General features: G+C 40.3%; 1 protein-coding gene across 1 annotated transcript in view; it reads right to left on the reverse strand.

The window, feature by feature from the left end:
- NOTCH2 (notch receptor 2) overlaps nucleotides 1-13332 on the reverse strand; it is a 173289-nt gene that overhangs the window by 43111 nt on the left and 116846 nt on the right. The window contains exons 6-11 of the mRNA XM_044672526.1: nucleotides 11284-11517; nucleotides 9332-9487; nucleotides 8553-8741; nucleotides 7385-7498; nucleotides 6448-6561; nucleotides 3602-3835 (exon numbers count right to left, since the gene is read on the reverse strand). Coding sequence (XP_044528461.1) covers nucleotides 3602-3835; nucleotides 6448-6561; nucleotides 7385-7498; nucleotides 8553-8741; nucleotides 9332-9487; nucleotides 11284-11517 — 1041 coding nt within the window. The remainder of the gene's footprint in view (nucleotides 1-3601; nucleotides 3836-6447; nucleotides 6562-7384; nucleotides 7499-8552; nucleotides 8742-9331; nucleotides 9488-11283; nucleotides 11518-13332) is intronic.

Genomic DNA, 13332 nt, shown 5'->3' on the forward strand with positions numbered 1-13332 from the left:
AAGCCAAGATCACATCACACTTTTGCCATCATTGTTAAGTATTCTGAGTTGCAGAAACAGTCCTAAAGAGGCTTTTTTTAAAAGGCCCTCTCTCATTCTAATTCCAATGCTTAAAAAACACTGGATAAGTATAACATTATGTACAAAGCGCTATGCGGGTCCTGAGGGAGAAATAAAACTAAATGAGATTCTGTGCATGCTTTCAAGAAGCTTCCAATCTAGGCAGAATGTTGTTGCTGTTCATTCGTTTCAGTCATATTCCAACTCTCCGTGACCCCATTTGGGGTTTTCTTGGCAAAGATACTGAGGTGGTTTGTCATTTTCCTCTCCAAGGCAGAATGACCCCTGTTGATTGCTCCTAAAATGACGGAGTTGGTTAACACCAAATAGCACAAGTGGTCAGGTTCCTTTAGGCAAGGATGGTAGAAAAACAGGGATAGATGAAGCAATACTCACTAAGGTGTTTTTTCTTCCCACCTTAAAGGTATACAACTATTTTTGAACAACAAAAATAACTGAATTAACTTTACTTTCTAGTTTTTGCAAAGAAATATAGAGTAATATTAAAAATAAAAATTACATATTTTGTCATTTAATGGATCTGCAGTTTTTAGCTAACTCATAACTTGTCCCAGAAACTTATACTCAGCTATGGTCTAACTGGAAAATGCCCAGTCTATTCCCAATTGCCTGTTAATAATGGCATTAACTAAAATTAAAAAATGGAAAACAGAAACAAAAAACTCCAGCACTAGTCTTATTAACGGGGCCCTGGTATTTCAAGTGAAGATCTTTCCTTCCCCATTTGGTATTCCTTAGTGGAATGTGACCTGCTGCCCATCATGTAGAAAAAGGAGAACTATTCTGCATGTGTTCTAGAAGGCAGAAGAAGAACTAGTGGGTAGCAGGCATACCAAGGCAAATTTTATCTCCTTCTAATGGGAGTAATAAAGGATCTAAGCTCCAACAGAATGTAAGCTCCAGAGTTCATCACATGGTATAGGGGCTTAATTTGGTTAAAGTTGAAGTTGATAAGAATTGTTCCATAATGGAATGGGCTGTCTTTTGAAATTGTGATTTCTCTCTCTCCACCAGAAGAGGTTCCAGCAGTGGACAGAGGAACACTCTAGATGGGATCCCTACTTTGAGAAGAAAATTGGACTGAAGGATATCAAAGATCTTTTCCAACTCTAAAATAGTTTTGCTTGTTCCTCCCTCCTGCTCCAGTCTAATTCTTTTAAAGAAGAAAATTCTTTCCCCTCTTCCTATAGGATAACAAAGCTATTTTTTAAAAACCCAAATACAGATCAAACAGATATATATTGGGGGGAGAAGATCATAGACTTGTGCTTTAAGAATATCACTTTGGAAGGTGCATTAGAGAGGGAAGAGACTTGAGGCAGAAAACCCAATTAGAAAGTTACTACAATAGTGCAGACAATGGGTAAAAGGGGTTCGTGAGGGTGCTGATCATGTGAGTAGAGGAAAGGCGAAGTGCAAAAGATGTGAAGACAGAATGATAAGATCTGGCTCGTTGTTCAGTCACTCTTCACTGGTGTCCAACTCTCTGTGAGCCTATTTAGGGTTTTCTTGGAAAAGATATTAGAGTGGTTTGCCATTTGTTTTTCCAACAAAGATTTGGCTACCAGGAAGGAGAAGAATCATTTTTCCAGTTATTCCTACTAAACTGGGGCTATTGTCACTAAGGAGGCTTATAGGTCCTGGGGTTGGTTCATAGTGGTATTTTTCAGGAATACTCTTTGCAGGTCATTATTGAATTCCTCTCATCTTGTAAATCCCTCCCTCACCTGTTAGTCTGATATTTCTTAGATGAAATTTCATTTATTTTCCCTTAAAACTTCCTATATATCCCTAGAGCACCTAGATTACGGAACCTGAGCTTCTGGATCCTTTTTTTTTTTTTTTTTTTTTTGGTGCTGCCTATAAATGCAATCAATTATTTCTTGTCCTATTCAGGGACAGGTTCTTACACCATCCCCCCCAGGGCACCCACCTGATACCTCCTGGCATGATGGGTTAGTCCTAGGGAAAACAAAGTGCCTGCCAGCTAACTCTTCACCTAGTTTTAGAACATGCTGGATAAAGTGGGAGAGATAGCAAAGGCTGAGACAGCCCTTCTATTCTACGGGCTTCCATTCAGTTGCTTGTAAATCTCTCAAATTTCTTTTGGGGCAGCAATTTCTCATGTCTGGGGACCAGCCCGGAAGCAAATTGCTTTTGGAAGGTTTCACAAAGATCCATTCAGTCCTTTTAGTGAGTTATCTAAATGTGGAGGGAGGGAGAAGCATTTTCAGCTGTGAAGGCATGGGGATGTTTTTTTGTATGCTTGAGTAATTCAAAAAGGACTTTGTTTCCAAACTTGGCATGTATGAGGTCCTGGATGAAGACCAGGGCCTTTGACATGTTTGAAGAAATTGGTTTGGAAATAAAAAAATAAGTTGAAGGCATTTGACCACCCCCCCCTCCTCCTTTACCCCCTACATAGATCACTTTCTTCAAGTCCCAAATGTGTTTTCAATAAATCACTCCAATGTATTGGCAGGTACTCTTCTCACAGAAGTGTACAATGGTTAATCTTTCTCTAATACACTTTTCTTTGATCTAAGAAATAGTACTTCTCTGTCCATGCACAGCCAGCATGGCAATACATATTCATCTAATAAGTAAAACTGGAATTCAAGGAAATCTGTGAAATGGTGCCAACTAAGAAAATAATTTCACAATTACCTACCATGAAGAAGCATGCTCTCATAGCTAACAAACACAAATAGCCATTCACCTGGCTCAGTGAGTCTAACAAGAAAATATGCAACTAGGATTGGGGTGGGGGTGAGAGTTCACATTTAAATACCTCCTTCCCCCAAGCCCTTATTTACTACAGGACCATTAGAAACTGCCTTTGCCTTTTAGAGTTCTCCAGTGTTTCTCCCCAAAGACTTTTCTAATATCCAAGAATGACCCCTATGACCACATATCTGGAAATATTGCATGACTTCTAACAAAGTCTTGCTATCACTATGTCATAGCCATCTCCAAACCATCCTACCTTCCTCTCCCAGATAAACTTCCTAAAAATACCAATTTTTACCATGTCATTTTTCTAAAGAGAGTAGGGAAACCAGATTCAATGTCATTTTTCTAAAGAGAGTAGGGAAACCAGATTCAAGACTCTGAGTATAGAGAAAGAGATCATAAAAGAATTATCAACCAGAAGAACCCAAAGGTCATTCCTCTTAGAAGAAAAAGGGGGGAGGGGAACACCTGAAATCAATCAAGCTGCTGTATTTGAGAAAAAGAATTTCATTTTTTTCAAAGGGTGGACATTCACACATTTACTCCTAACAAAAGACTTCACATCTATACATAAAAAAATGATCAATTCCTAACGTCCCAACTGGACAGGAGGAGTGTCTGCTTCCTGAGATATTTATAGATGTGGTGTTGGCTGGGTATTTCTCAGAATCAGACCCTTAAAAAAATGAGTTGCTGCACGGATGCCAGGAAAATCTGAGCCTGTGGGTAAAATGTTATGGAGACACAGCAGAAGCCCCAAACCAAAGAGAAACAAAGGCTGCCTCACCTGAGGTGCCAGGCTGGCAGTTGCACTGGTAGCCGTTCACCAGGTCAATGCAGCGTCCTTCGTTCAAGCAAGGGCTGCTGAGACACTCATCGATCTGCTCGCTGCAGATGGCTCCCATGTACCCGGCATTGCAGATGCAGGTGTAGGAATCGATCCCGTCCTGGCACTGGCCGTGGTGACAGGGATCAGGGTCACAGTTGTCAATGTTCTCCTCACACAGGACTCCGTTGAAACCTAGAGGGGCCAAATCCCTGAGGGTCAGTCATCACTAATATATAAAGTTTATTTATTCCTATCTCCTAATCGCCAACCCCAAGCCACTTCCCACCTACCCCTGTTAGTCCTAAGTCAGGCTGGCTCATCTGAGGTCAGGACAGTCAGTCATTATCCTTTCTTTACTATCCATGTCTCTTTTGTTTGTAGGTTTCTTACGTGAAATCTCCTTTGACTACAAATCTGGAAATATTGCATGTCTTCTAACAAAGTCTTGCTATCACTACGTCATAGTCATCTCCAAACCATCCTACCTTCCTCTCCCAGAAAACCTCCTAAAAAATACCAATTTTTACCATGCCATTTTTCTAAAGGAAATCCCTTTTTTACTATTTACTATTTTACTATATTATATATTACATATAATCATATATCATTGCTATATATATGATTATATGTAATATATAATATAGTAAACCATATATAATCATATATCATTGCTATATATATGATTATATATTATATATACACTATATTACATTTACTATTACTTATAAAACTAATCCAACCTGGGTTCAAATCTAGGGAACTTCCTAGCTCTGTGACTCTAGGCAAATCATTTACCCCTAATTTCCTGGCTCTTGCCACTCTTCTGTCTTAGAATTGATACTAAGAAAGAAGGTAAGAGTCTTTAAAAAAATTCAAGCCCAAATTCTTTAGTCTGCTGTTCAGGTCTGCTATGTCTTTAGCTTCTCTGCAGTGAGGGTGAAATTTGTTCTGATACTTCATACTCGCCTCATATTCCCATTTTGTGTATGAAATTCACATCAGCAAGAATGCATTTCTACCTCCTCCAAATCCTTTCTCATCTAATTCTATCTATGCATTCTTTGGCTTAAGTCTCATTGATCATCTTCATTAATGCTCCTGTCCTCTGAGCTCCTGCCTCTTGTAGCAATCCCATGTCACTTCCCCAAGGTGTAGTAAATCGTTATTTAAATGATTTCCTGCACGTGTCCTATCTTCCCAACAAGACTGTGAACTCTTAGAACCAGTAAACACACCACTGTCATATTTCTTCTAATTCTCTAGCACCTCACACAGTGATGTGTGTACAACTAATGATAAAACATACCAGTTAAATGAATGAATGAAATGGCCAAATGCCACCAATTGGCTCAAAGATTGGCAAGTAGTAATGTCTTCCCTTCCAAACTTCCAGTGACCCTGATATAAACTCAAAGAGGCTACAGTGTGACTCCTCCTTTTTAACATAAATCCACATTTAAAAATTCCTCTCCATTGAACTTGTCCTGAAGGACCAGGCATGAAGGCATCAGCTTAGTACCACCTCACTGAAGACTACAGAAGAAAGCACTACCATAGCTCTTCAGTGGTCACTGGATCAATAAAAAGATGGTTGGCCTGGGAACACTGGCCACAGTGTTCTGTCTCCTGCATCATGCGCTCTGATTTTGTTTGTACTGACATCAGTTTGCTGGAAGATAGGTGATAGGATGCTCACAGTGACTAGATTCTTTGGGAAAGGAATACATTTTTTAATTAAAAAAAAGGAGCCTGACTATTTGAATATTTCTTCCTAAAATAAAACAATACTTTCCTACTTTTTCAGGAAATCAGAGACCAAAGATGGTGGAAATTTGCCTTCTGAAGTGACCTAGAAATATCATTTTGTAAACTTCAGGATTTGCAGGAATGATAGGGTAGGACCAAAATATACCCTATTTAAGTTCACTGCTGAAGGGGGAATTGTAACCATAGCCCAAGAACATGTTTGTGCAAGTAAATCTACTATGACTATCAATTCATAGTGCTTTAAAATTTTATAAAATACTTCTTTCCTTTCAATCCCATGAGTTATCTAATGATTATCTCCACTTTTTGGGGGGCTCAGAAGTTAAATGATTTGCCTATAGTCATTTGGCATAATCATTCAGCCAGTAACGGCTCACAATCAGACCTTGTGAATCTAAGACTACCATCATTCCATTATACCAGCTGCTCTAATGGTATAAGGGGCAATGAAGGGAAAGCCAACCTTTCCCAAAGTTAGACACACCTGGATGTTAATAATACTTGTTCCCTTCTCCATTGACTGACAGTTTTTCGGGGAACAATTCATCCCTGGACTTCTAGTTCTTTATTCAGTTACTTCCCTTGGGAGGTCCAGGGAAAAGCCCCGCTGTATACAAGTCTCAATGGGTGGAAAACAGCTATTAAATTGGAACCCATTCATTTATACAAAAGAACAAACAAGATCAACAGCGCAGTAAGGCCAGTTGGAAATTCACTATTGTCAAAACCTAAAACAGAAGGATTTTTGGCACCAAGGGACTCCAGATAGGATGTCTGTTATCAGGGAAGAGAAAGCTGATGGGTATCAAGGGCCTATCACTTGGGCAGACTTATCACAGAAGAGAAGGTACAGGTGGGTCCTATTAAATGGAAGCAATGAAAATCATCTGGAAGGAACTTCAACTGAGGGCCATACGATGCCCTTCCCAATTTGCTTTTGTTCTCCATGTGGGGAAGCCTCCAGAGATGCTCTCCTAGTTTTGCTCAGGCACATTTGCAAAGGGTACAACCAAGAGACAAAGGCAACAGAGCTTTACCTGTAGCACACTGGCATTCATATCCATTGGGATGGTCAATGCATTTTGCACCATTTAGGCATGGAGTACTGGAGCAGTCATCGATGTCAATCTGGCAGACAGATCCAGTGAAACCTGAAAGAAACATAGGTGGTGACTCAAGGAAGCCCCCATGGGATCCAGAGGGTGATGCGCTCCTGACATCATACTATTTCTTTCTCTCATGTAAAAACCCTAGAGAAGGGTTGGGTTAAGGTTATGGACAGGACAAGAGCACTGTCAGGGATAATTAGAGCTCTTCTAAGAGGCCACAGAAATAACTGGCTTAAACTAAGTGGGGGAGCATAAGTTGGGTCATGAACACCTGTGGTTGTTCTCTGACATTGTCTCTTCCTGGGATAAGGCATCCAATTCCTGGTAAACCAAAGAAAGATTCAAAGGGGGGAAAATGCCACAAGGAATAATGACTGCTCCAGGTGCAGTAAGCAACCACCCTTTGAAGAAACAAAAGGATAAACCAAACTATTGGGTAAATGGCTTGGCAGGTATTCATGCTGGAGAGGGAGAAATAAGGAGGAAGGGGACTTTCTTAGAATAACTGCCATATTTTCTGCCTTTGGATCCACAGGTAAGGAAATGACTAAAGGAATGGACTTACATAAAACCACAAGAATATGAAATGAGGGAAAATCGAATTCTGAATAACATACAATAAAATCTAAGATTTTATGAATGAACTTAAAAGCTCCATCCACAAGGGATTGGAAAGATGAATTAGTTACTGCGTTGACTTTCATCAACCTTCACATACATACTCCTACTTCCAATTACTCATTTTAATGAGCTTCTGAGGTCTATCCCACATACGCTTTCCTCCCTCTCCAATTCCTTCCTTTCTTCTGGTCAGCTGGCTTTGTACCTTAAGATAAAAACCAGGACAAGTGGTAGGGCCACTTACCAGGAGGACAGACACAATAGAAACGGTTGACTTTATCTATACATTTGCCATTGTTCACACAAGGGTTGCTCTGACACTCGTTGATCTCCAATTCACAATGCACGCCTTTGAAGCCTGAACACAAAAAATGGACCATATAAAAGGCTCATAAGGGAGAGGATTCTAGCCACGCAAGAGCTCGTAAGAAAACACGACAACTTCAACAAATAGTTCTAGCATCTATAGGCTATAGAAAGAGAAAAGGGATTCAGCCATCAAAGTCCAGAGGAAAAGAGGAAAGAATAAGAGATAACCAGAGCATTGGGAGAGATGGAGAGGTGAGTGACAAAAGTGTGTCAGCAAAAACTGATCCATCATTATAGACCGGAGAACAGGTTGTCTCAGGAATCTCATCTCCATCCTTATAAGATGGTTCTCCGAATTCTACAGTCATATTCTGAGGACAAAAGAGTCAAGAAAATTTACATCTCTAAAGATCTTTTTCACTCTTGTTATCTCTCTGGTATTTGTTCTAGAACACAGCTGTAGCTCATCTTATGCAGGAGATGAGCACCTAAAAAGCCATGCATGTGGGGCATTTCTGTAAACTGAGGAATATCTTAAATTTACTATGTGATAGGCAAACCTGCTTGCCCTCATTATAAGAAAAGGAATCTTAAATAAATGATAAATAAAATAAATTAAAAAGTAAATCACATTTGCTATAGTAAAAACCAATAAGGATTTGTAAAATAAATCTGCTAATTTATCTATTACACAAACCTGAATTTTTATATGAGATCCTAAAATGAATTTAATATAATGAATTCTATAATCATAGGATTACAAAAGGAATTGGTTATATTGTAAAAGTTTATATATAGAAATATAAAATACAAATATATATGTATGTATCTTCATGAGCCCTGCCAGGTTAAGAACTGATTTAAAGAGAAACAGATTAATGATTCTTTTGCACCTGGAGCACAGCAGATACTGCTTTGAGTGTCTCCTGAGGCAGCACCGGGCAGGATTTTATTGTCAAACATTACAGGGTGATGAGACTGCCCCTGGTCCAGCAGTGAACAGACACACCATCACCATCATCACTCGAATGCTGAGGGTCACCAGGCACTTTCCTGGACATCACTATTCACTATCCATGCCTGCGAAGGTGTGTGCCCTTTACCTGGCATGCAGAGGCAAGTGAACCCTCCAATCTTGTCCAAGCAGGTGGCATCATTCTGGCAAGGATCAGAATGGCACTCATTGATGTCCATCTCACAGCGGGGACCTGTGTAGCCCTTCAGGCACTCACAGTGGAAGGCACCTTCTGTGTTCACACATTTTCCCGCATGTTCACATGGATTACTATTGGCTAAAATAGAAAGACACAAATCACGTAAATTGAAGCCTTTGGGGGGGGGGGCCACAAATGAAAGGAAGGGGATGGGACAAATGACTACAGGACTGGAACAAGAAGACTTTGCTCTTTTCCAATCCCTGCCAAAGGTCTGCAATTAGGGGCAAGATCAGCTCCTTGAAGGTTCTGGTGACTCAATTTCCCTTTCAGTCTTTATAAAATCAGAAGAGATAAATACTCTCTTTGGATTGGCCTCTCCGTGCACACCCCTGGGGCCTTATTGGTTCTGCTGAAGAATTCCTGAGCTATGAACAGATGCTGAGCTTCTCACCAGAGGCTGTGTCCACAAGACCTCTGAAGAGAAGTTAGCTTAACGCAAATTTAAAATCTGTGCTTGTGAAAAATTATTCCTTGATTTCCTAACACTTTCCCTTGTTCTCTTCCCCCAACCAGAAGAAAGTATTGTATGGAATATTTTAAAATAAAACAAAATGAAATAAGTCTGTGCTTCTCTGCTCTATGAGGATAAAATAATAATGAGGAGGAGGACGATGATAGCTAACCCTCGTATAGCAGCAATAGCCCCCTTGGTGCCCCATGCTTACCCATGGCACATTCATCCACATCATCAGTGCAGGCAGCCCCCTTGTAGCCCTGTGGGCAGGTGCAGATGTATTGCCCATTCAGAGGGTTGGTGTCACACAGCGCCCCTTTATGGCATGGGTTGCTAATGCATGCGTCATCCAAGTGACACAGAAGACCTGTCAGAGGAAGAAGAAACATGGGAGATCACTGCTGGAATAATAATTGGATCCAAGAGGCCATCTAGTCCCACTTCTCTCCAGCAATCACACAAGGAGTTATTCGGTCTTTTCTAGAAGACCTACAAGGAGAAGAGACTTACAGATTCCCGAGGCAGCCCTTTCCATTTCAGGATGCTCGATCCATGAAGATGTTTTCCAAAAAACAAACTTTAATCTGCCTCTGCAACTTCTCCCCATTGCTTTTTAGCTCTGACCCATGGAACAAAAAAGACCAAGTCTGATTCTTTGGCTACAGAATAATCCTTCAAAACCTTGAAGACAATAATCATGAGTCCTTTAGCCTTCTCTTCCAAATGCTCCCAGTTTCTCCAATCGATCCTTCTACACCATCACTCACACCCCCTTCCTTGGCAACTGCAGCCCCCAGAACTGACTAAACATAGTATTTTGGGTGTTTGGTGCGACTATTGTGCCCCTCTGCTCCTGGATGTTATGGTCATCTTTATGACAGTCTACAGTCATTGCTGAAGAAAATAATGTTTTCCTTTACTAGAGAGGAGAAGGTTCATTTAAACTCAAGTCATCAATATCACAATATTCACAAGGGTTGGTGGGACTAGTTGGGAGGAAGCCCTAGACTCTTTCTAGGCCTGGTTCTGCCTTAGAGGCTCTCTGGTCCCATCAGAGAAGAAATCAGAGCTTCTGCAATAGAGTCCTCATGCCCTGGGCTCTTTACCCTCAGATGACCATGGACTTTTGGACATGGAAGTGAGTCTGAACAAGTCAAGTCTTCCTATAGCCACTTCTAGGAAAAGGAAGATCTCCCTCATCCCTTCTGTGAGGATGAGAAATTGAGAGAAAAAAGGGAGGAACAGGTAGAAGGGTTTTGACTAGAAGTATGATTCCTAGGAAGCAGAAGGATCTTCTCAGTTCAAGGAGAGGAAAGCTAAAGGAATGGCTTTTAGCTAATTCTAAAGCAGCTGGTTCAGAGCCTCCACATTCCTGATCTGGGAGCCTGAGGGGTTCTGGAGAAGGCATTACCAGGTACCCTTCTCCACCAAGAAGAGTCACACAGGAACTGGATTTTCCAGTTTGCATTTGGCTTAAGGACACATGACTAAGATGCCTATTGCAAAGCTAGAGGTGGAGCCTTCAGAAAATCATTCATAATGAAATGTTTCAAACCTGCTCTCTTCCTCACTTTCTTATCTGCTTCCTCCTTATCTGAAAGCTATTAATTAGCAGTGGTTTTAGCATTTTGACTAAGTATTTAAAGGTCCTTCCAAATGATGATGGAGGTCTGAGATGCTCCCAATTCTACCTTTTTATATCAGACTCTTCCCAGTTTTCCTTAGCTTTTGTTGGCAGAAGTACACTGAAAATAGATTTTACATTGAGATCAAGTCCATTAAGTCATTTTACCAAGAATAATTATTATTTTTATTCATGAAGAATTATTTTTAGTCATGAAGTTTTTTTAACTTATAGTGTCAAGGATATGAAAAGACACCCTCAGGTGTCAGCTGTTATTAGCCTTGTTTTTCAGCAAGAGAAATTGAGGAAGAAAAAGCAGAAACGAATAGTCCTCGATCCACCTCAAGTCACCTGAAAAAAAATCCCTAAAGTTCTGACTCTAAGCAACTTTGTACAGAAGACCACATTTCAAGAAGGAAAGCTTTGAATTATCTATACTTAAAAAATGGCATTTTAGAGCACTTTGGCCTCATGCAAGAAGGAGCTCTAAAATTTCACCCACCCCCTCCCCAGTTAAACAGAATTCCTATTCTTCTTACCCGCCTTTCCTTCTGGACACGTGCAGGAGAAGGAGGCCACCCTGTCAATGCAGGTGGAGCCTGGAGTGCAGGCAGCAAAGGCGCAGTCATCGATGTTCTCACTGCAGTCATCGCCACTCCAGCCATTGACGCAGACACACCCGTAGCCCCCATTGTGGTTGGTGCAGGTGCCACCATTTTGGCAAGCATTGGGTTGCAGCTGGCACTCATCCACATCCTCTGTACAAAACTGACCTGGTGGGAAAAAATGGCAGGACTATATTTCCCAGGAAATGAGTGCCATGCAATGCCAAAGGAACTTGTCCCCATCCCCACTGACCCATCAAGTCAATCAAGCAACCAATAAAACATTTATTAAGTGCCTACTATGTGCCAGAAACTAGGTGCCAGGGATACAGAAAGGGGCAAAGGACAGTCCCTGAACTCAAGGAGACAAAACTTGGACTGTGTGTATGTGTGTGTGTGTGTAATATATAAAATGAGGATTTATATATATATATATATATATATATGAGTGTGTGTATATTATATAAATAAAATGAGGATTTATATATATATATGTGTGTGTGTATTATATAAATAAAATGAGGATTTACATATATATTATATATGTATATATATGCATATATATATGTGTGTGTGTAATATATAAATAAAATGAGGATTTATGCCAGGAAAGCAATGGAGGAAGAGAAGTGGCTTCCATTCCTCAGACCTCTGGTAACATGGGAATTTGACCAGCTAAAAAAATAATCACAGCTGACATTTATGCAATGTTTAGATGAGCTCATCTGAATCTCACAGCAAACCTTCAAGGTAGACTCTACAGGCATTATTATTTCCATTTTACAGAGGAAGAAACTAAGACTTGGCAAGGTGAAGTGACTTTCCTATGGTTACCCAACTAGGAAGGAACAGAGGGGAGAAGATGGGAAATTCAGAGCTCAGTAAAACATAGAAAATCTCTGGGATCACATACACAAGAATAACAAGAACAGGTGGAAGGAAAATTAAGAGATGAAGAAGGAAGCAAACAAGGGTGGTGGGAAGGTGATGAGGGAAAATTAAAGATGGCACTAAAAAGTCTCAGTGCTTAGAAGAACAGGGAAAGGCAGAGCTTGGAGAGGTGTCTGGCTGGAACACTTCCACCCCCAAGGACGGAAAGAACAAAAGAAATCCACAGAAAGTAAAGTGAGGTGGATAATGTAAGATTTAAAAGTAATATCCAAATACTCCAAGTATTATATTTCATAAACTTATTAATAGTAACTTAAAGCAAGAAGAAAGTAAAAAGGGAGCTAACTCAGCCACAAAATCCGAGAGGCAGAGTTACACCAACTATATACAAACAAGGTAAGCACACAAGGTGGGAATGCACGAGGAAGGGGATATGCTGGGAGATGTAGTTCAAAGGTACAAAATTTCTATTAAACAATGGTCAGGCCAAACCACAACATGGTGGCAAACTCGGGATGGGTCCAAAGTTACTACTGGGTGGGCTTTGGAGAATGAGAATATTTACTCTCCCCATGACTAGGACAAAATGAGTATGGTTTCAAATGGAAGTTAAAAGAGTTTTAAAAAGTAGGAAGAATAAATCTGACAGACAAATCACAGATTCTAAAGTTGATGGTCTTTTTGGTTGTTATTCAGCCATTTCAGTCATGGCCAACTCTTCCTGACTATTTTGGGGTTTTCTTGGCAAAGATAATGGAGTGGTTTGCCATTTCCTTCTCCAGCTCATTTAACAGATGAGAAAACTGAAACAGACAGAGTGAAGGGACTTGCCCAGGGTCACACAGCTAGTGTCTGAGGCTAGATTTAAACTAACAAAGATGAGTCTTTCTTACTCCAGACCTGGCGCTCTATTCACTGTACCATTTAGGTGATGGTCAGATCTTTAAAAGACCAAATCAAGTAATCATCAAAAAGGACATTTTGACTTCTAGGGTCTAGGTCAGGAACTTGAACACAACAGCATAGAGCAAATATTTGTTGAATTAAATTAAATCTTAATATTTATGAGCCATGACATTAAACTGAACCTAA

The sequence above is a fragment of the Gracilinanus agilis genome, chromosome 4, assembly GCF_016433145.1.
Source record: "Gracilinanus agilis isolate LMUSP501 chromosome 4, AgileGrace, whole genome shotgun sequence".
Classification (NCBI taxonomy): domain Eukaryota; kingdom Metazoa; phylum Chordata; class Mammalia; order Didelphimorphia; family Didelphidae; genus Gracilinanus; species Gracilinanus agilis.